At 36.5% G+C, this 21,998-nt stretch overlaps 1 protein-coding gene across 3 annotated transcripts; it reads right to left on the bottom strand.

Moving 5' to 3' along the window:
• Positions 1 to 319: 319 nt before the first annotated feature.
• LOC127800408 (mechanosensitive ion channel protein 2, chloroplastic-like) lies at positions 320 to 16,625 on the bottom strand. Of its 3 annotated transcripts, none has more exons than XM_052334997.1 (14): positions 16,442 to 16,625; positions 15,272 to 15,486; positions 15,102 to 15,161; positions 12,143 to 12,294; positions 8,442 to 8,571; positions 8,238 to 8,335; positions 8,027 to 8,140; positions 7,564 to 7,624; positions 5,904 to 6,053; positions 5,620 to 5,730; positions 4,551 to 4,718; positions 4,347 to 4,460; positions 3,291 to 3,347; positions 320 to 1,388 (listed from the first exon to the last, which is right to left on the bottom strand). In XM_052334997.1, exons 2-14 carry the CDS (start codon positions 15,347 to 15,349, stop codon positions 543 to 545), a joined length of 2,139 nt encoding a protein of 712 aa, XP_052190957.1. In that variant the 5' UTR covers positions 15,350 to 15,486; positions 16,442 to 16,625; the 3' UTR covers positions 320 to 542. The 3 variants fall into 3 exon arrangements, with proteins under 3 accessions (XP_052190957.1, XP_052190956.1, XP_052190958.1); XM_052334996.1 differs by having other exon boundaries at positions 12,143 to 12,300; positions 16,442 to 16,624; XM_052334998.1 differs by lacking the exon at positions 16,442 to 16,625 and having other exon boundaries at positions 12,143 to 12,300; positions 15,083 to 15,161; positions 15,272 to 15,360.
• Positions 16,626 to 21,998: the final 5,373 nt, after the last annotated feature.

Here is a 21,998-nt window from a genome sequence, read left to right as displayed (position 1 = left end):
TTATGCAAAAAATCTCTCCTAAAATTAAATAATTTTAAATTTTTATAATGTCTTTTTTTTATTATATTTAACAAAAACTATAATTTTCTCTAAAATTTCGTACTTTAAGATGGTATAATATAATTTTTTTTTTCTTTAAAATAATTTAAAATTATAATTATAAGATATTTTTTACGTTTCATGTCATGAATGTATTTTTATAGTATTGAATTCTAAACTCAATTATGTTCTTAATAGATCTCGATCGTATGATCTTCCAAAAAAAAATAAAAAGAAAGAATGAACTACTAGACTTAGCACTACTAAGGAGAAGCTGAACTAGCTAAACATGAAAGTATATTTGATTACCAGTTGTGTATTGATCAACAAATTCTTGATTCAATAATAAGTTACAATCATGGCACGGGAATTGGGATTTTGATGAGAACATACATAGCATGATTGAAGCTTCCAAAAACACAGCTTCAAGCCTATCAATATAAACACCCCCACTAGGACTAGGAGAATTGGTGAAGGTTGATGATGATAAATGAACTATGGGATCACCTTTCTTTTTCTGGGTGATCGCTCCGCTTGGTGGCAGGAATAGTCGGTATCTGTTCGTCTTTCTTACCGGTGCCAGCTGAGGCAGCTAACTCCTTCGCCTCTGCATTCGATACAGATGATGGTGGCGCTTCTTCCTCGATTGGCAGTGTTCGTTTCGATCCCTCTAAAGCAACACCAAGCACAATGTTGTCTTCCAAGGCTGCTGGCCTGGACACCGGCTGTGATATAGTAGTGGGCCTCTCCAAATCTTGCTTGGCATGTGGAGTAGTGGTGGTGGAAGGTCGGTCTGGTTTCTCACTGGCGGATTCTCCAGCACTGCCTGAGGACATGTCGACAGGATTCATTTTACTCATCCCACCCCGTGCGTTTTTCTTGATTTGCTGCTTCTCAGAGTCGTCGGCTGAATCAGCAGACTCTGCATTTGGGATTTTCGTATCAGGTATGGAGACTGCCGAAACCTTTGAGCTTGAGCTGCCATTCAGGCTTGCTGCTGATGCCACCTTATCATCAGTTTTGGTCTCATCAGTTGAAGTGAATCTTCCCTTGACATCTGCTGCGGAATCGGATGTCAATTCTGATTCAACCTCGGCATCTTTTTCTTCATTTGCACGCTGTGTACGAGTTGGGGCCTTGGTTTTATTGTCACCATTGATTTTATACGAGGGCTCAATCAAAAGCAGTGGACGATTTCCAGCCGCTCTAGAACTAGCGAATGATGTATCCGCAAAAGCTACATTTTCAATGTCAGCATCCCCATATATCTTGTGAAGTGTGCGAATGGGCGTGGCAAGGCGAGCCCGATGATGACGGATAACTCTGATAAGATCCAGCAATATTGCTTCCTGTTTCATTGAAATTGTTAATGAGTGTTTTTAAGTGGCTCAACAGCCACCATTGTACAAAATCAAGCGACACAAAGAAAGGAATCAAAATGACTTGCATCCACAAACACCTACAGTTCACAGGGTTAGAACGGAAATGTGCTTAGAATTAATGAATCCCAAGGAGACTATCAAATAAAACAGTTTCCAAGGATCTTTTATTTTCACTTTCCTTTCTCTCCTCTTTTTCTGTATTCCTTCTGTCTTCCTCAATTCAGTGATATTGTGTAAAAATCAGTGATTAGAAGCGGCCTTGGTATGTCAGCCAGGTTTTCAAACTGAGGAATCTAGCAAAGATCTCTTCCATTGTTTTTTCAATCTGAGGAAATCTTTCCTCCACGTGTTTAGGGCAGGGCACAACCATCAAAAAACAGTTCTGACAACTTAAAATAATGCCTCTGCTCAGATGAAAAATTCAAACCAATTCTGATGTTGGAAAATTCAAACCCCAAATCAAACAAGGGGATAGAAGTGGTGAGGTGGGGTGAAGTTGAAAATTTGGACCAAGTCTGGTGCAACAAGACACAAACTCAAACCCAAACAAGCGCAATTAAAGTGGTGAGGTAGAATGCCAGTCTTTTTTCCTTCTCATTTAACATATGAAGTAAAAGTACAGTTTCCAGCTCAATATCAAGTGAGACATCTAGCTGGGACACTAGTCAGCATTGAGAAACAGGTGCAAGAGGATGTAAAGCAGAATTAATTTTCAAGCTACTCTCTTTAAGACTATAATGATGTTTAAGACTTACAAAATGCCAAGACCAATTACAGAATTTAAAAAATCCAAGTGGTGCTTGTTTGGTAACTGGTTTTAAACTACAACAGTTGTTTGTTTGGGGCATGATAAAGAATGGCTCCTAAGTTGTATTGTTTAACTTGTTTGTAGTCAATGATGCTAGCATATTTGTCTAGTCCCACATTGGTTGTAGATGGAGTGCCACATAGGTGTATATAAGGTCGTGTCTTAACTATATTTGAAAACAATTGCTTTTAGGATGTGTGCCCATGACAGTGGTATCAGAGCAAGATCCAGGGGAGTCACTCCTTTATTATCATTATGGGCCCCATTAGGGACAGCAAAGTCAAGGTAGACTCAAGCTACCCTGCATTCCCTAGGGAAGTGTGAGCCAAAATGAGGACTTCGCGTGATTGGATGAGAGAGCATATAATTCTCAATCTGTTGGAGATAAGAGTACTACATGAGTATATAAGGTCTTGCTCAGCCACATGTAACAACAATTGCTTTTAGGATGTGAGCCCATGATAATATGCTCATATTAGAGTCTTATGCTGCTTCATTAGAGCGCACATGTACTCATTTCTGGGTTCTTACATATTTTGTGAGTGGCTGCTAAGGGAAATGAGTAGTTTCATCTCCAGTTGTGTTGGAATAGTTGTTCTATAATTAAGTTCAAATTCCATTGGTTTTGTAATTCCCTAATCAAGAGGGCAAGCCTTAGAAGCAATGGTAAGGTGATCCTTTGTGACTAGAAGGTCACCATCTGGAAATGGTCTTTTTGCAATGTGATGGTAAGATGATCCTCCCTCAACCCTCGCAAAGCAGTGAGCTCTTGCACTAGGGACACATTTTTTCTCTGTAATTCCCTAATCTGTAGGGTTTTATCTTGGGGATACAGCCTCAAGTCCTTGTGCTTCTTAGGAGTTCTGATTTTTTATGAGGGAAGATAGCCTTCCTCGATTAGTCAATACTACAAAGTTCCTTTTTCTCTTTACTTGCAAACAAAGTAAATAAATTTCATTCTGGATGGTCAAATTTCCATGCTGTCATTATATGTTTTAGTTGTAAGCTGCACAAGACATCTATTCTCAATCACAGAAGTCCAAGCAAAATAAACGACTTACCTTGACACACAGGTACTCCTCGAAATGTGAGGTTTTCACAAAGCAAGACACCAAAATCTGGGACACAATGAAAGAAAAATTAGAGATTTTGACAATTTTATCTAAAATAATCATTCATTTGAACTAGAACAATGAATGCAACATGGCTGATCAATTGATTGTGGAAAGACAGATGTGATGATAGCAGGAAAATGCTTCAATCCACATGGAAACAAATTCTGGCCTGCTTTCTCAGAGGAACTATCAACTGTTTGACATTTATGCCAGAGCTTTACCAGTCTTTGAGTGGAAGTGTACAAGAATACATTTTTAACATGGAATTGCAAAATATGTCTATGCAACTTTTCTTTAACAACAACTACAATGGTAGGAAGGAGTCTCTTGGTTCATGGTTTTGGATAGTCCCAACTCCTGGTGTCCTAACACAAACTGAAACCCCCACCCCCCCAAAAAAAAGAAAAAGAAAAGAGAAACACATGGCGTTGAGAGGATATATTTTGTCTTATGCAAGTCTTTTAGGGAAAAATACTAGATAAATGCACAAACCATCCAAATCCATCGTTAAGTAAAACGTCTATGCAGACATCAGCCAGTGACATTGTTAGAAACTACCCAAGATACCTTGTCCATATTTTTGGACTTCATATGCTGGTCTTGTTTTCTATATCTATGTGCTACATCTTCTAGAAGATTGTCTTGATTATATGTTTTGGCTGTATCCTAAATTGTATATATTTCCAAATCTAGATTAGGAAACTGCCTAATCTAGATTTGGAAGCTACATATTGTGGTAGAACATCTTGTATATATATTCAATCAAACCCTTAAAGGGGAACAAGATCGAATATCCTTTCTTGCCACTTTTTGACAGACATGATATCCACTGAAAGCAAATTTATAGTATCTGCTGAAAGTAATTCAGCCAAAGCACTCCATATTACACCAATAACTCAAACAAATGAAGACAACCAAAAGAACTTCCCAGAAAGCCATCTTGTTCATCAACCTGTGCCCTCATTTATAATTAATCAATCAGAGGGGATAGGAGATACTAACCATGAGAGCTTGATTCTCTGGGTTGATGTTCTCCAAGAATACTCTCCTATGCAACCTTTGCTGCTCAACTTGAGGATTCTTGGCCAAAACCTTTCGCATATCAGCTACAATATTCTGCCAACAGAAGGAAAACCAACACTTACATAAAATTTCAAAAAAGCAAAGGCGCAACTGGCAAATAAATGAATTGAGATCATTCCTCACATTGATTTTATTGACATCCAGGTGACTGAGGGCAAGGTAGGTCTTGATGCGCCAATGAGTCTTCTGGCTAAGATTCCTCACCACAGTTACAGTGAATTTGTGATTTGGAATGTGAATTGCTTCACGATCATCACCTCTTATGATTGTTGGTGACCACCACCCCACATGCTGGAACAATGTGAAGTACAAAAAATCAGAACTGGAACTGTGATAGGGTCTAAAGACATATTACAGGTGTCTAAAACTGGTTCTAAGACCCAAGCATTGATTTGGGATGTTTTGTATAAAGAATGACCTTTCTGGGAGCTTTGTTAGACTTTTGTTTTGATGTTTTATGCATTTAGGGTATTTTTGTCATTTTAAATAATGTTTCCTAGGGTCTTTTGGTAACTCAAATTATGTGCTTAGGTTTTATTTATGGTCCTTTCCTAGTCTTATTATTAGTAGTTTCAGTTTTTGTTCAGTTCTCCTAGTAGGAAAAGGATTTTCCTAATCCTAGCAGGAATAGCATTACTAGAGCTCTATAAATACAATTGTAATCTCTCTTTTTTAAAGTGAATAGTACAATTATCTACTCTATGCATTTTATGCTTTCTTTGGATTGTGTGATGCAATTCTAACCCTAGGTATGATACCTACAGAACCTAGGGGTGATGCCTAGAAGCTATTTCTCCCTCTTCTCCTTAATCATCAGTTTCAGATTATTATTTTTGTAACCCTGCTTCAGTGCTTCCATACATGTTTTCAGCCCCAAAAAATTCATCATTTTCAGCCTGATTTTACCTCTAAATTGCCCACCAATCCACTACATATCTAAACCTTAGCCTTTTCAACAATTTTCCCAGGCCTTCTAACACTAAATAAGCCTCCAATCATTAGATATTCTCATAATACCAGATCTGTCCTACATCACTTCTAATCTACCAACACTTATGAAAGTCAGGTTGTTGTAGGCATACAACAGCTGCAGCTGAAGAATGATATGCATGCATTTGCAGATTATATTGTTGCAGTTTCTTTTGTAGATCCCCCTTTTCTGAAGTCTAAGTGAATGGAAAAAGTTACAAACCTCCACTGTACCAGAAACTTCATAGCCTTCAATTTTTGTTTGAATCCATTCATTCACAATAAAAGGTCGAGTCGCATGGATCATAACACTTGAGAGGAAATTTGTAAATATCTGAATAAACAAAGAAAATGTGAAGTAGGTTCCAGTAGATATGATTAAAAAGCGGTTAAAGAGTGAAATTTTTCTATGATCAGTAGGGTAGTTTGACAAATAATGCAGAAAGCATTATAAAATAGACTAGCGGCAGTGCTTTCATTGGATATGGAGAAGGAAATGGCTTATACCTCACGACCAGCAAGGGTAAGCAATACAGTGCCAAGACCCCCAGCTGTGAGCCACTTCTGTGTAGAGAAACCAAGCAATTCCATGAATAATGAAACAGAAGCAACCCATACAGCAGTATAAACAGCTTTCCCAGCAAACTGGAAGCCCACCTGCACAAGTAAAAGTTCTAGTTAAACATAGTGTTGGTGTTATTCTGACAGCAATCCAAAAATATAACCAGGTAATCAATTCAAAGCTCCCTCACAAAAATGTCAAGAGTGGTTGTAAAATATTAAACAAGAAATCGTGTGTGTGTGTGTGTGTGAGAGAGAGAGAGAGAGGGGAATGAAATTATGCAGCTATCTTTCCTCAAAAGGCTTTCTGATAGGCATCAATAAGAGATATCCTCAAGAATTCAGAAGAAAGCATAAAGAAATGAGCTGGTCAAGAAAGAAAAATAGTTACGAACTTACCATGAGATGTTGAAGTCATCAACAGGTAAAGAGGACTTTTTTTATTTTTGGACCAACAAAGGGAAACATGATATGATTAAAACAGAGTGAAACTCCAGCTGCATAATCTATTCCCGTTGACATCAAAGAATCTTTACAAAGAACATACAGTAATCCTTATTCACCAAACATTCTGAGGTGTTAAATGATTGACCACAGCTCATCTAAAATCTTAAACTGTAAGAGATAGGCATAACTGTATCTGTTGTATTAATATTTACTCTCGATATATCCCTCACGTGTGGCCAGATTTTCTTCAATAATTGGCTAAACACATGCAACTACTTAAATACTGAACTGAGATTTAAACATACAACAACTAGTGGGTTGAACCAACTTATTTAAAAGTTTAAATTAGAGAAAGGGTTAATTTTTTCTTTTGTATTAATATTTATACTCTCATCAGTAGGACAAGACGATCTAACCAATGGTATTATATAAACTTGCAAATCTTCAGAACATTCATGTGAAACAAGAACATAAATGATAAGAAGGTGCATGTATTTTTATTTTTTATTTTTATCTTCTTTTTTTTTTTTTTTGGGGGGGGGGGGGGGGGTTGGGGCTCTTCACTCTTCTATTTTTCACTCCCTAAAAGTAGATACAACACAATAAGAACAACAACAAAATCACATTAATTATCATTTTTTCATCCAACCAAAGTGGAAAGTTTAAGTGAAAAAAAAAAAAAAAAAGAAATGGAAAGGTTAATTATTTGCAGTTAGTCAAATGAATGAAGACAAGAATGAACTTTTATTCTCTTCAGCAAGTTCTTGTAATTAATAGAAATAGCCACGTGATAACACCTTTTACTTTTGGATATTGTCAAATAAAGTCATAAATCACATTGTAGACCATACACAGGGTCTCATAATTAATGCAAATATACAAGGCACCATCACTTTATCACTGACTATTTGTGTTCTAAATTATTAACAGTTGACAAAATTTAGCAAAGGTTTCCATTTGTAATTGGATGAAGTACAAGTCCTCTGACCCTCTTTATCTGATATCAATATCCATCGTGTTTCTTTATTTAGAAAAGACCAAGAAACCTGTGTGTCAATAAAAAGTTACTATTTAGTTCTAACACTGATTTTGAGACCTTTATGCATCATTTGGCAAGCAGCCATGATAAGCAATTGAATATAAAGAAATAGAAACATACATTTCTTGCATCGTTAGACTCATTTGTCTCCATTAAGAATTTTTGTGCTTCTTGAATCAAGCTGCCAAAACAAAATGGGAATGTACTTCAACGTCATAGGCAAAATGCACAAGAAATCCAACACAAAAATTAACAAAATCTCAAAGTAATTAACTGTAGTAAGAATAAATAAATAATACAACAAAGGGAAATAGAGGAAGAAATAAAGTAATTACTGGGCAGTAGCCAAATGAAAAACAAAATCTTGAAAAACAGAATAAATGGTTATGCAGTTCAAGATGTAACAATAACCAGAGTAGTTTGATTGCTGAATTTATCATGCTTCAATTTGTTTATTTTTGAGAAAGACATCAACAATCCATACATCATTGAACCAATCAATGCTTCATCAATAGCATAATTAAATTGTTTATGCCTACGTTCAACAGTTCAAAAATATACAATAGCGCAGCAATTACACTACCTTGATAAACAATATGCAAAGGCCAGCACGGTAGATAATGAGCGAATAAAATTCAGAAGTCGTTGCTTGACAGCTTGGCTTGCTTCTGTAGGTAAAATTATTGGATCCAACACTCTGATAAATGGAAAATCTTTCTATGTAAGACACCAGCCATAAATGTGAAGTAGAACACTAACTTCTTGCAATGAAGAAATAATCAAAGAACTGAAACCTGCAGACAAGTATTGCTCCAGCCCATAGCAGCAGAGGTTGAATATATGATGCCATCACATAGTGTGTGCTACTCTTCTCCCAGCTACTATCACTCTTCTGCAGGAAATTTCAACAAATGAAGCATCATCATACTAGGGGATGCACAAGTGCTGTGAATAAACACATTGCTAGCAATTAAGTTAATAAAGAACAAGCAACTTACATTAAGGAAAAGAATCCTGCTCAGACGCATAAGCGGGCCAAGACCCCATGCAGAGAAAGCAATGATACCAACCGCCGGAACCAACTGAAGTACAAAGGGGCTTCCAGTTCCACGTAAAGTATTACATGACCTGCATTAGCATGAAACATATTGAAGAGATTAAGCAAAGAAAAATTGAAGAGAAATGAACATGAAAGAGAAAAGGCACCTTTAGAACATATGAGAAATATAAGTTCTAATCCCCCACCCCCTTCTTCCCCCAACAAAAGGGAGGGAGGAGAAGTGAAGTATATAAATAGGGAAACAACATTAAGTCATGCGGGATGTTCTCATAAACATCTAGTTCTAAGATTCAAATTAAACAGTAAGGTAGTACTGACTAGCAGGCAACACAATCTGTAGCATGCAAGATGTTCATTGAGACCAATCAGAAAAAATTATAGTTAAATCATAAATCTGTACTCAAGTTACTTCTATTCTTCTGGGCATACATGATACCTTCTTGCCTCGTGGCACACCTCCACATCAGCATTAATGAAACATGTGGTTTATTGATGTTAAGACACTTGCAAACAACCTAGGTTTTCGGAATTGGGGACAATATAAAGGGACTCTTCACCTCCATAGGCTACCATACACCAGCCATTCCAGCACCCAGGCCCTGGATTATTCCCTGGATGCATGTCTGCCTAAACCAAAAAGCAGGGAACTGGTGCACCTTGAGGCTTCAGCAATAATTAGGGCTGTCAACCAGATCAGGGTGAGTCAAGCTTAAGGTTGTCTGAGCTCAGCCAGAAAGAATATTGGGGTAATCAGCCAGTTTATGCCATAAATTTGTACCGAGTCTAGGCTAGCTAATTTCAAACAATTACTTCAATTTTTGAAAATAGCAGTAGTATTCTTTGTATAACAGATGATTTGAACTAAGCAACTCCAAGATGTTATACTATCAGTTCAGACCTACTCCAGGCCAAACTACATTTAGCAAAAGCTCAATTCAAAATTAAGGTCAGGCTTGAATTTATGACTGAAATCAAGCCTAACACAGGTCCTGTCAAGCTCAGCACAAAAAATCTAGCTTCAAAAATATTATACCACCTGCTGATCATGTCTCCAATGGCTAATATCAAAGGGTTCCTCAAGCTGCAATTCTCTCTCACAGAAAATGAAAAACTCTGGTCCACCACCAAGACTCACAATATTTATACATATAACCTCATGCACTCAAATGTAAAAAAGTAAAGAAGTCATTGCCAAATAAACAAGATTACATGTAATTTTACACATATTTACAAATAGAATAGGAGCAAATGAGTTAAAAAATCAAATGCTTATAAAGATAAGTACAACAAAATAAATCCAGTGGGGGCAAATGCCTAAATTTTGCCCATTATCATTCAAAATATATATATATATACAACAACAACAACATATCCAGCCTTTATCCCACTATGTGGGGTCGGCTACATGAATTCTAGACTTCCATGTATTTCTGTCTTTTGTCATATCCTCATTTAGATCCATATATTTCATATCAAATTTTAATGTTTCTCTCAAAGTCTTCTTGGGTCTACCTCTACCTCTTTTTGTGACTAATTGTTCCATTTCATCAACTCTCCTCACAGGAGCGTCTCTTACTCTCCTTCTCACATGACCAAACCATCTTAGTCTAGTCTCTCTCATCTTCTCCTCGATTGGCACTACTCCTACCTTATTGCGAATAACTTCATTTCTAATTTTATCATTTCTTGTATGTCCGCACATCCATCTTAACATCCTCATCTCCGCTACACTCGTCTTTTGCTCATACTGGTATTTGACTGCCCAACATTCTGAACCATACAGCAAGACTGGTCTTATAGCTGTCTTATAGCTGGTCTTATAGCTGGCCAAGACTGGTCTTGTATGTCCGCACATCCATCCTAAAAATGAATGAATAAGAAGTTGGGTTGACATAAGTGCCCCCACTTGCCCCAATGTAGTTCTACTCCTTGCCCATCTCTATCATGGCTGAAAATGTCCCAAAGAAAGGAACTTCATCCTAATTCTCATACAAGCTATAATTTCAGTGCTCCAAGCCTCTTGTGGATAGAGAGTGTAGCAGGTATGGTAAGGATAGGGACATGGGCACATGATATAATGGTTTGAAAAAACAAACAAGGATACATAAGGACACAAAGTATAGACCACAAAATTTGCATCTTTATATGTATTTAGTAGCAATGTCTATAAATAACATCAACAAGCCACTAAAAACTTTGAAAAAAATAGCAATAACTCCATCGTTACAAACATCCTTTAACATACAAAAGTAACATCATTTTATCACTTGTGCAATACTACGTCACAGATGTAAAACATTTAAATCCAAGATTCAACAGTCATCTACCAAAATAGATGGTTCCAAATCAAGGAAACAAAACCACTGTCTACAGAGCATAAAAATTCCCCAAGTATTCCAAATTTGAAGTAGATCAAACTTCCTCTTGATGTGTGTAGCATTGCAGATGATGTGTCTAGTACACATCCCAACACACCCAATGCATATTGACATGAATGTGACACCAACTTGAACTACCCATGCTACATACGAGCCTCATCTCCTGCTTCAGCAGGTGATGCCTTACAATTCTAGTAATTTAGCCACCCTCTCTAAGATCTCCCCTAGTCGCAGGGAGTGAGGGGTAAAGTTACTTAAACTTTCTCAAAACCATAAAATCTACATTGACTTTTTCATTCTTTTTGGCTCAGTTGGGGAATATTCACCTTTTAGTTTCGAATATAGCATGTCTAAAGTTAAAAACAAACTACCTCAAGAGATTATATTTTGAGCTTCATGTTGCAACTTGGTAGCCATGATCATAAATATGCTTATTGAAAGTTTGGAACAGTCCCCGCATTTACCTAAACTTTCTTGAAACCATCTCATCTGTCCAAAGTCCAATCTTTCACAGCACAATTGACTTCTTTTTTTTCAATTTCAAGAAACATTTCTGTAAAATCCTTGGTTTCCATGAAAAAAATGACCCAATTTTGCCTAATTTATTTTGTGCAAAGTTACCTATTTTGATGTATGGAGAGAAACAAGAACCAGTCTGTCCATGGAATTTATTTAAAGTCTATAGACTAGTTCCAACAGTCAGAAATGTGCATATATTCCAATTGCTCATACATAAAACATGCCAAAAATTAGAAGTCAAGTATTCAAGTCAGCACAAAAACACTGAGGCCAGAATTCTCTTCCCATCTTCTGGATAAAAAGTAAAGATAACAAAAAAATTCAAACTAGTTGAGTTTCCCATCACATGCAAACATCAAGCATTGTATAGGAACCATGACTTTGGCAATTCAAATCAAATTTACCCCCCAAAAAAAGTATTAGATTTGTCTCATTCATATCACATCTTTTAAAGCTCAAAAGCTGTAAAATATACCTAGTAAAGATATACACACACACACCAGACAATCATGGTCCTTATGGACGCACAAAAATAAACATCAGAGAGCTTGTCATATCAGTGATACTTTCTGCATCACTAAGAAAATTTTAGCCAATCATATACCCAAAACAAACAAATAAACAGATCAAGATAGAATAGCCAACAAAAGAAGCCAAATAAACATTAAAATAGCAAAACAAGCAACCTTATGAACTCACATGAGTGGTTTGAAATCAAAATAAGATGATATCAAATTTATACCTAGTTAATACTGTGGCAACAGTTTTTAGAATAGGAATTTCATTTCCTCCACTTGGCATTAGAAAGGATCTGCACTGGAAAGCATCACATCTGGAAGATAGGTATCTTTTCGGTCCATGAACACTATTTAAAAGATGGTGACTCCAAGCATCCTGTTGCTGCCAACGCATAAAGTTGCATGCTTTAGTAAATAAGCACATGGAAATGCACAAATGAACCATGCCTCCCTCTCTCTCTCTCTCTACAAGTTAGATCTTTCTTTCACTCAACTGTTTTGACAAAAAATGTTTCCTATAATAACAAGTATTCACTTGCTACAAAGAACTGGGAAATATAATTTTTTGTATTTATCATCTTTCTGGAAGAGAACGGGACTGCAAAAATAACCAACTCTTTGTTTGGAACAACATGGTCCCAGACTATAATCAAGCTCAGTGACTTGAGTATGGGAAAAATAACTTGTTTTCTTTGTTTGGAACAACATGCTCCTAGACTATAATCAAGCTTAGCGGCTCAAGTATAAACAACAAGAAAGGCAAAAGAACTTGTTCAAGTCAAACTTGCATAAATTCAATGCACAAGCACATCATAGCACCCCACATTTTGCTTTAGCATCAAAAAGGGTGAAGGAGTAGTTGGAGTCAACCAACAGACAACACTAGGAAGAAGTGACTCAATAGCCAGCAGTTGATCAATAGTCAACTGATGATTGATGGATCAGCTGCTGAAGCAGGAGAAAAGTCTAGGTATGCAACTGATTTTAAGATTACATTTTACGGGTTAAATGAGGGGATAACCAGCTGCATTTTGGATATATTGTAGGGCTTAGTGAGAAGATTCTAATGCTATAGAAGTTATGAATTTTGGTTAATGTTTATGAATGTTGGGATTAGTGGGCTAATCATAGTGATAAAAACTACTTGAGTTTACTTGGTGGAAGCTTCAGCAACTTAGCCAAACCTCCAGCACTCTGGAAGTTGGAAGGACAATATAGAATGAGTTGTGCAGTCACATAGCTTGCTAAAGCAGATAGCAAGGAATCAACTAGTGGGAATGACACCAAAAAATTCTAGGTGTCGGCCATTTAGGTTGCCACCCATCCATAGCTTTAGATACTTGAAGGAGCCTAAAAATAGGGTCTACTCTTCATTCTCAGCAAAATGAGTTGTAAAGAGAGAAGCTCTCCACTAGGTAGAGAGAGAGAGAGAGAGCCACGTGAGAGAAGAGATGAAGGAAAGCGAAGGAGAAAAGGTGTTTTTGGGGGGAAAACAAGATGGTCGTATTGGCCGAGGTAAGGTGCATCTTATGTGCATTGTATGTGTTGGTAGAGATGCATGGGTGTGTTGGCATGTTGAATATATTAGTGGTCGAGAATCCCCATGTACTATTAGGAATGAGCCTACAGCCCATCATGCTATCAAGGGTAAACCTAAGGCTCTTGGACATTATGAAACTATATTTGCAAAACACGAGTATGAGAATTGAACCTATGGTGCACCAGGCAAAAAAAAAAATATGATAGAAAGAGGAGACCATCATGTCATGTGTGCTTATGCATTGATTACGAGTATACATGCCATATATGCCCTTATTGAGTAGTTGGACTCAACCTATGTGCCCTACATCATTTTTAGCCCAAGTAAACTATGATGGAGGAAGACCTCGAAGTTGTTATGGTGCTTTGAAGACTATCTGATATTTTGAACCTATGTACCAAGACTTGTGGTCATTTTCCCATATATCCCATCATGTTGTATTAAACATGGTGTAACCTGGACATTCTGATGTCATGGCATGTTTTATCCAAAATCAAGCAGCACATAATATAATGGCTCAGGTTATGGAATGAAACAGTTGGTATAGAAGCATGTTATGGTGATGGCTGCTACTTAGACTTATCGAATGCATACAGGACAATCAAGATGCTTGTAATTTCATGTTTTGCTTGCTTGGAAAGTTGGAAAGATCATTTGAAATGAAAGGAACTAGTGCAGGAAAACCAGAGAAGGATAGAGTCAACTAAGGAGGTGAGTGAGCAAAGGGAACGGGCCACTGTCCATGGGGATGATCAAATGTCAGGACACCTATGGAACACACTAGTTAGTCTAGAAGGTCAGCTTTAAAGGGAAAAAGTTGACTATTGACTGGACTGTGCGTGGACAGAAAGCCTAAAGGATTGTTTATGGGCAAGGACAGTCTATTGTAGAATGAATATCCCCAAGAGCTAAGGGCCTAGACTGAGAAGGTGGATAGTTGACTGCATATTTACCATCAACTAGGAGATCAACTACCAAGAAGGGAGTCAACTGTAAACAACAAAATGCAAGCATGGTCAGTTGTTTAAGGAAGAGTCAACTATTATGGCCAAATGAGGTGCTGAGAGGGGCAGAATTCAAGGGAAATTAATTGTAAGGAGACTGGTTGAGGCATAAAATTAATTGGAATGCTCTGAATAAAGAGGTTCAAGACAAACTAGACAGAACCCCTAATCCCAACCTAGGGGTTATTTTATAACCAGCAAGCACTGACATAGGTCTTGAGGGAGACTACTTGGACTTTGTATCTCAGGTCGATCTAGTGGGTGTGGGTGGTCAGAGCTGTGCTACATTTCCTCTATGGACAGGTAGGCCTAGGTGTGGGGTCGGGCACTATGCGCATCATGTTAAATCCACTAAGCTGCATAATGGAACATGCAAGAAGATAAATACTCAAAAACACTTTCCCTTGATGTATAAAGAATATAATCCATCAGAAAAGCTACATACCCAAAACGCCAAGCCAATATATTATAAATGATTAATATAGAATGCGTTCCATCCATGTAATTGTAAGCATGCTATCAATACATATATGTATTATATAGGCTATATAAACTGGCAAGTATTTCTTTCCCCTCTTTTTTGGGGGGAAGGGAAAGAGAGAGAGAGAGAGAGAGAGTACTATTCAATGACAAGAGTACCAAAACGTGTGATGAGAGAGTGATGCTGAACAGATATACGCTGCTCCTGATCATCGTACCCTGTAATAAACATTTAGAGCCACAGTAAATCAACCCACAAAAAAGGTATTGGCATTGGCAACTAGAAAAATAAGGAGAACAAGGTAAAATTTGACATGCAAATCACACACCTTAGGTCGATTATGGAATCCATAATCACTGCGAACTCCTAATTCATGGGATAGCAACAAAGAACCGGCAATTGCCATTTTTAGTCAAATTGGAGATCACTCAATGAGTGCAATACCATAATAACGTTGAAATCAGAACCAATTACACCAAACTTGGTTGGTTTGTCAAAAAGGGAGCAGATACTGCAGCTTTATAAATACATTGAAATATTGACCTGTCAAGTTGAATCAAAAAAAGAAATAGAAAATCAGGGAATGCTAGATAAACAAAAACTAGGCAACAACCATATGTGCATCCCATGAATTACCCACAACAATAGGAATGCAGTATTATAATGAGGTTTAACCAACAAGGGGGGCAGAGAGCATGTCAATGTTAAAATAAGGCAAGATATAATACCATCAAGTATACAAAGGAACCAGAAGGGAATAAATTAGGCCAGAATATAGCTCCAGTATCAACCAAATTTTATTGTCTCGACAGGAATATATAAAATGAGAGGAATTTTCCAAGAGCAGTAGAGAGTCCGTCATATCAGGGAGAAATTGTATACATTGGCCAATCCTTAAAAATCTAAGCGAAGACAACAAATCATGTATAATTTTAGTCCTTCTCAGTCCATAAAGTTTTGCCTTCATAACAGAAGGCACAAAAAACCCGTGCTAAATTTTATGGTACAACTACATGTGATGATGTCCACCAGAATAGTAACAAGAAAATATACTAATTACTATGTATTCCCATGAGCAGCACGGATCTACATCTGAATAGCAGTAACTCAACCAACAAGGTTAGGCATGAAGTACAAAACTAAGAGGACTCAAAAACTTCACCCATCAATGGATCCGCTGATAGAGCAGCCAGATTCCAGATACATCAAATCCAAACCCTCTATTACTAAAGACAATCGATTGAACTAACCAATTGGTCCTTTTTAACTTTTAATTAAATAATTTTAATATTTCTCAAGTCCTTATCGTTCCCAATCCATGCACAAACACGTTTATGTATTAAACACATACTAAAAACCTCCATTCTTACGCTTTCTGAGCAACCAAAAACAAAACCTAGTCTCGCATTTCTCAACTGCCCTATCACATTCTCGAAAATTAACAAGCCACAAAGCTTCCAAACACGAAATCACCGTAATCGGTAAAGACAACTCTTACCTCTGAAAGCGAGAGAAAAGAGGACAGTTAGCTTTAACTCTGCGTAGTGTACTTGCCCGTAATGGAGGCTGGTTGTTCTGCTATGGAGAAGAGAGGAAGAGGAGGAGGAGGAGGAAGAGGGGGGCTCGAAATGTGAAGGGGGTGGTGATAACTTGCGGAGGAAGGTGTCGGATACGCACCATTGCGTGGTCAAATCAAATAGCACTGTTTTGGATAGTTTGTGCAGTAAATTCTGTGCCACACGTTACGTGGCGGCCTGGCAAGATGGCGTCCGCTAACTTGCGCTGTGGGTGCTGTGCGTCTCAATCCGCAGCGGCGTGTTTTTCTTTCTTTCTTTTTTTCGTCTTTTAGTTCGGTGTCTAAAACGTGCTTAATTCTAACGGGCACTTGGATCGGGTTTGCGTTGGATCAGGTTCGTAAGAATTAAATATTTTTCAAAATAAGAGTTTTATAAAAACAAACAAGGGATACATTTGGTATTTCAACTAGTCATCTTTGTACACGTTGAATGTAATTGGGTTTAGTGTTAATCTTTGAATTTTAAAAACTAGATAGGCAAAAAATAAAATAAAAATTAGGTTATATCTTGAGCTACTTAACTAATTAATTTCAAAAAATAAAAAATAATGATACATTTAATATTAAAATATTATTCTTTGTCACTTCGCAAGGTGAAGAATCTCGTGCATAAAGAATATTTTTTATGCATAATTAAAATTTATGTAAAATAATAAAAGTTAAAAATTATCTAAATACAAGAGAAATAGTTTATTAACACTAAGAAATTAGAAAATTTGGCAATTGTATAAAAGAATAATAAAAGATATACCTAAAGATATTACAATTATACAAATCTTGTTATATGAATTAGATTATGTAAAAGTAAATAATCAATCATCTCCCTTCCACATTTCTCGTATTCCATTTGTTTTTAGCATGCATGAAAACGTTAAAGAGTGCAAAAACCTAACCAGTAATAAGAACTAGTTAAGTGTCCAAACACAAACAAGGATGCCAACCAATATCCAAAAACTTTAAACAGCCTATATTATGTTAAGAGTGACATCAAATTCTAATTTTGTTTTGATTATTACCAAAGTTTGAATGAGACATCTAGCATTGTGATTATGACATTAGCACTACTAGTAAATACCAACTAATTTATGTATTTTGAGAGTACACAACTACAAGTTTGAACTCACATATTCATTCACTACTAAATATTACAGGTGATCACTAGATTTATCACTCAAAATTGATCGAGCAATTTCCACAAACTATTATCCTATAAGAACAATCATGATATAAATAACCAAAAATAAATATCATTCCAACTAATAGCTTCATAGATAGTAGTTAATGAGAAAAAAATATTCCCCTGGTATTACATAAAAAATTTATCAAAAACATCATTTAGCCAACTAGTAGGTTTAGAAACAAAATTATCTTCGATCACCATCCCCAAATCACAATATCAATGAAAACGATTTCAAGCAATTACAAAGCCATCTAATATTTGCCTTCAATTCTTCTCATCTTCTTCTTTATTGCCAAACTGCTCTGCTCTATTGAATCGACAATCTCTCCATCAGTGACCTCCCCACTTTCCTTTTTTTCTTTTTCATCTTATGCATCTTCCCAGTATTACTGCTTTCGACATTGTCCTCAGCATCCCACACCAAATTGTTCTCTTATAGGTTTTTTGTCAACTTCACCGGGTCTTGGTGCTTTAAGCTCTCAACAGCGTGGTTATATATCTTTCAGTTAGACTTTAACCCTTTAAACTCCTTGTGGAACTGAATCAATTTGTTGAACAACGCCCAAGCATGCCTTAGGTATGCCAACACCTCCTGGGAAGCTCCAGTCTTTGTGACAACGAAGTTGGAGAGGACTTTGGCTACTTTGGAGAAAGATATTAGCTTTAGGGACACAACTTTTCCTGAATCGATCTTCATCATATACGCATATGTGTAAATTTGTTAATGAATGTTAATTCTAGGGCTCTTGAGAAGAATGGGATTGAGGAAACTTTGTGATTTCTTCAAGGTGGTTGAGGTTGAGGTCTAGGTCATTTGGTGAGTTTTTAGGGTTTTTTGGTCTATGAAGAGTCACTCGCTTTTCCATAGGGGAAAGGGTATGAAATTAACAAAAGCTACTTACTTTGGCCAATCTCCAAGGTCTAGAAAGGCACAAACAAGTAATTTTTAAGGACTTACTTCAAATTTTATCCTTGATTTATGGCGTAATCAACTTTCATTAATTTATCTATTTGATCTAATCTACAAATAAAAATAATGTTTGGAATACCCCTACCTTGGGGTAGGAAGTATCTTGTGTATATTTGCACCCATATCAATATATATCACTAATATAATAAGATTATGAAAATCATAATAAGATTATGCAAGGTTTCTATAGGAACTCACATATTCATCCACTACTAAATATTGCAAGCAATCATGAGATTTATCACTCAAAATTATCGAACAATTTGCACAAACAATTATCTCAAAAGAACAATAATGATATAAATAACTCAAAAGAAATGCCATTCCAACTAATAGCTTCATAGATAGTAGTCAATAAGAAAATGCATTCCCCTAGTATTACATAAAAAATTTACCAAAAACATCCTTTAACAATTAACAGCTCTAGAAACAAAATCTCTTTCATTCACCATCCCCAAATCACAATAGGAACGAGAACAATTTCAAGCAATTATAAAGCCAACTAATCTTTGCCTTCAATTACTATACTCCACCAAATCGACAATCTTTCCATCACTAACCTCCCATCTTTTCCTCTTTTTCCTATTCATCTTATTCATCTTTCTAGTGCTACAACTTCTCACACTATCCTCAATGTATCACACCAAATTGTTCTCTTCTAGGTTTTTTGTCAACTTCATCAGGTCTTGGCTCTTTGAGCTCTTGGCGACATGGTTCTTTATCTTTTGGTCGGACTTGGACCCCTTAAGCTCTTTGTGGAACTGAACCAATTTGCTAAACGATGTTGAAGAATGCCTTAAGTACATTAACAACACTTGGGAAGCTTCGGTCTCGGTAACGAAGTTGGAAAGGATTTTGGCTGCTTTGGATAGAGAGATCAACTTTATGGACACAACTTTTCCTAAAACAGTCTTTATAGTAGATGCATATGCATAAAGCTGTTAATGAATGATGATTCTAGGGCTCCTAAGACAGTTAGAATAGGAGAAACTTTGTGATTTCTTCAAGGTGGTAGAGGTCGAAGTCATTGGTGAGTTTTTAGGGTTTTGAGGAGTCGTTTACACTTCCATAGGGGAAATATTGCGCTGGCCAATCTCCAAGATCTAGAACACAAAATAAAACCTTGAATAAGTAATTTATAAGAACTTCCTTCAAATTTTATGATTGATTTATGAGACATGAAATAAAGCCTTGAATAAGTAATTTTTAAGAACTTCTTTCAAATTTTATGCTTGATTTATGGCATAATCAAATTCCATCTATCTATCTAATTTAATCTACAAATAGAAATAATGTTTGGAATGCCCCCACCCTAGGGTAGGAAGTATCTTGTGTATATTTGTACCCATACCAACATATATCACTAATATAGTAAGATTATGCAAGGTTTCTATAGGAACTCAAATATTCATCCACTACTAAATATTGCAGGTGATCATGAGATTTATCATTCAAAATGATCAAACAATTTTCACAGACAATTATCTCAAAAAAACAATCATGATATAAATAACCAAAAAGAAATATCATTCCAACTAATAGCTTCATAGATAGTAGTTGATAAGAAAAATGCATTCCCCTGGTATTACATAAAAAATTTACCAAAAACATCATTTAACAATTAGTAACTCCAGAAACAAAATCCCCATCAATCACCATCCCCAAATCACAACAGCAACAAGAACGATTTCAAGTGATTACAAAACCAACTAATCTTTGTCTTCAATTATTCCCATCTTCTTCTTTTTCTTCTTCATTTTATAATTACTTTGCTCCGTTAAATCGATGATCTCTCCATCATTGACCACCATATTTTCTTTTTCTCCTTTTCATCTTATGCATCTTCCCCGGCACTTCCGCTTCTGACACTATCTTTAGTGTCCCACACCAGATTGTTCTCTTCTATGTTTTTCATCAACTTCACCAAGTCTTGGTTCTTTAAGCTTTGGGTGGCATAGTTCTTTATCTTTCAGTCAAACTTGGACCCCTTGAGCTCCTTGTGGAACGGAACCAATTCATTAAATAATGTTGAAACACACCTTATGTACATCAACATTGCCTGGAAAGCTTTGGTCTTGGTGGCGACAACGTTGGAAAGGACTTTAGCTGCTTTGTAGAGAGAAATTGAGTTTGTAGACACAACTTTTCCTAAAAACAATTTTCATTGTAGACTCATAAGCGTAAAATTGCTAATGAATGCTGATTTTATGGCTCCCTAGACGATTGGAATTGGGAAAACTTTGTGATTTCTTTAGGGTGGTTGAGGTTAAGGTTGCCTGGTTAGTTTTTAGCGTTTTGGAGTTTATGAAGAGTCACTCACTCTTTCATAGGGAGAGGGTTCGAAACTAATCAAAGCTACTTCCTCTAGCCAATCTCCCAAGTCTAGAAGGACACAAAATAAAGGCTTACATAAGTAATTTTTAAGAACTTCCTTCAAATTTTATTCTTGATTTATGGCATAATAATCTTATTATATTAGTGATACATATTAGTATGGGTGCAAATATACACAAGATACTTCATATCCTAGTGTGGGGGCATTCCAAACATTATTATTATCTTATTATATTAGCGAGCGATATATATTGGTATGAGTGCAAATATACACAAGATACTTCCTATACCCTGGGGTGGGGGCCTTTCAAACGTTATTTTTATTTGTAGATTAAATCAGATAGATAGATTAATGAAAGTTGATTACACCATAAATAAAACATAAAATTTGAAGGAAGTTCTTAAAAATTACTTATTCAAGCATTTATTTTTGTGTTCTTTCAGACCTTGGAGATTGGCCAGAACATGTAACTTTGGTTAGTTTCAAACCCTCTCCGTATGGAAGAGCGAGCGGTTCTTCATAAACCCCAAAACCCTGAAAACTCACCAAATGACCTAAACCTCAATCTCGACTACCCTAAAGAAATCACAAAGTTTCCCCAATCCCAACCATCTCAAGAACCCTAGAATCAACATTTATTAGCAATTTTACGCATATGCATCTCTCTTTCCAAAGTAGCCAAAGTCCTTTCCAACTTCATTTTCGACAAGATCAAAGCTTCCCAAGTAGTGTTGGCATACTTGAGGTATGCTTCGATGTAGTCCAGCGAATTGGTTTAGTTCCACAAGAAGCTCAAGGGGTCCAATCTGATTGAAAGACAAAGAACCATATTGTCAATACCTCAAAGAGCCAAGGTCCTATAAAGTAGACAACAAACCTATAAGAGAAAGATCTAGTATGGGATGCTGAGGACAGTGTTAGAAGAGATAGCGTCAAGAAGATGCATAAGATGAAAAAGAAAAGAGGAAAAGTGGAGAGGTTAGTGATGGAGAGA

This window comes from Diospyros lotus, chromosome 4 (assembly GCF_014633365.1).
Source record: "Diospyros lotus cultivar Yz01 chromosome 4, ASM1463336v1, whole genome shotgun sequence".
Taxonomy (NCBI): Eukaryota; Viridiplantae; Streptophyta; class Magnoliopsida; order Ericales; family Ebenaceae; genus Diospyros; species Diospyros lotus.
The sequence above is the reverse complement of the archived record's forward strand: the minus strand, read 5'-3'. Positions and strand labels throughout refer to the sequence as shown.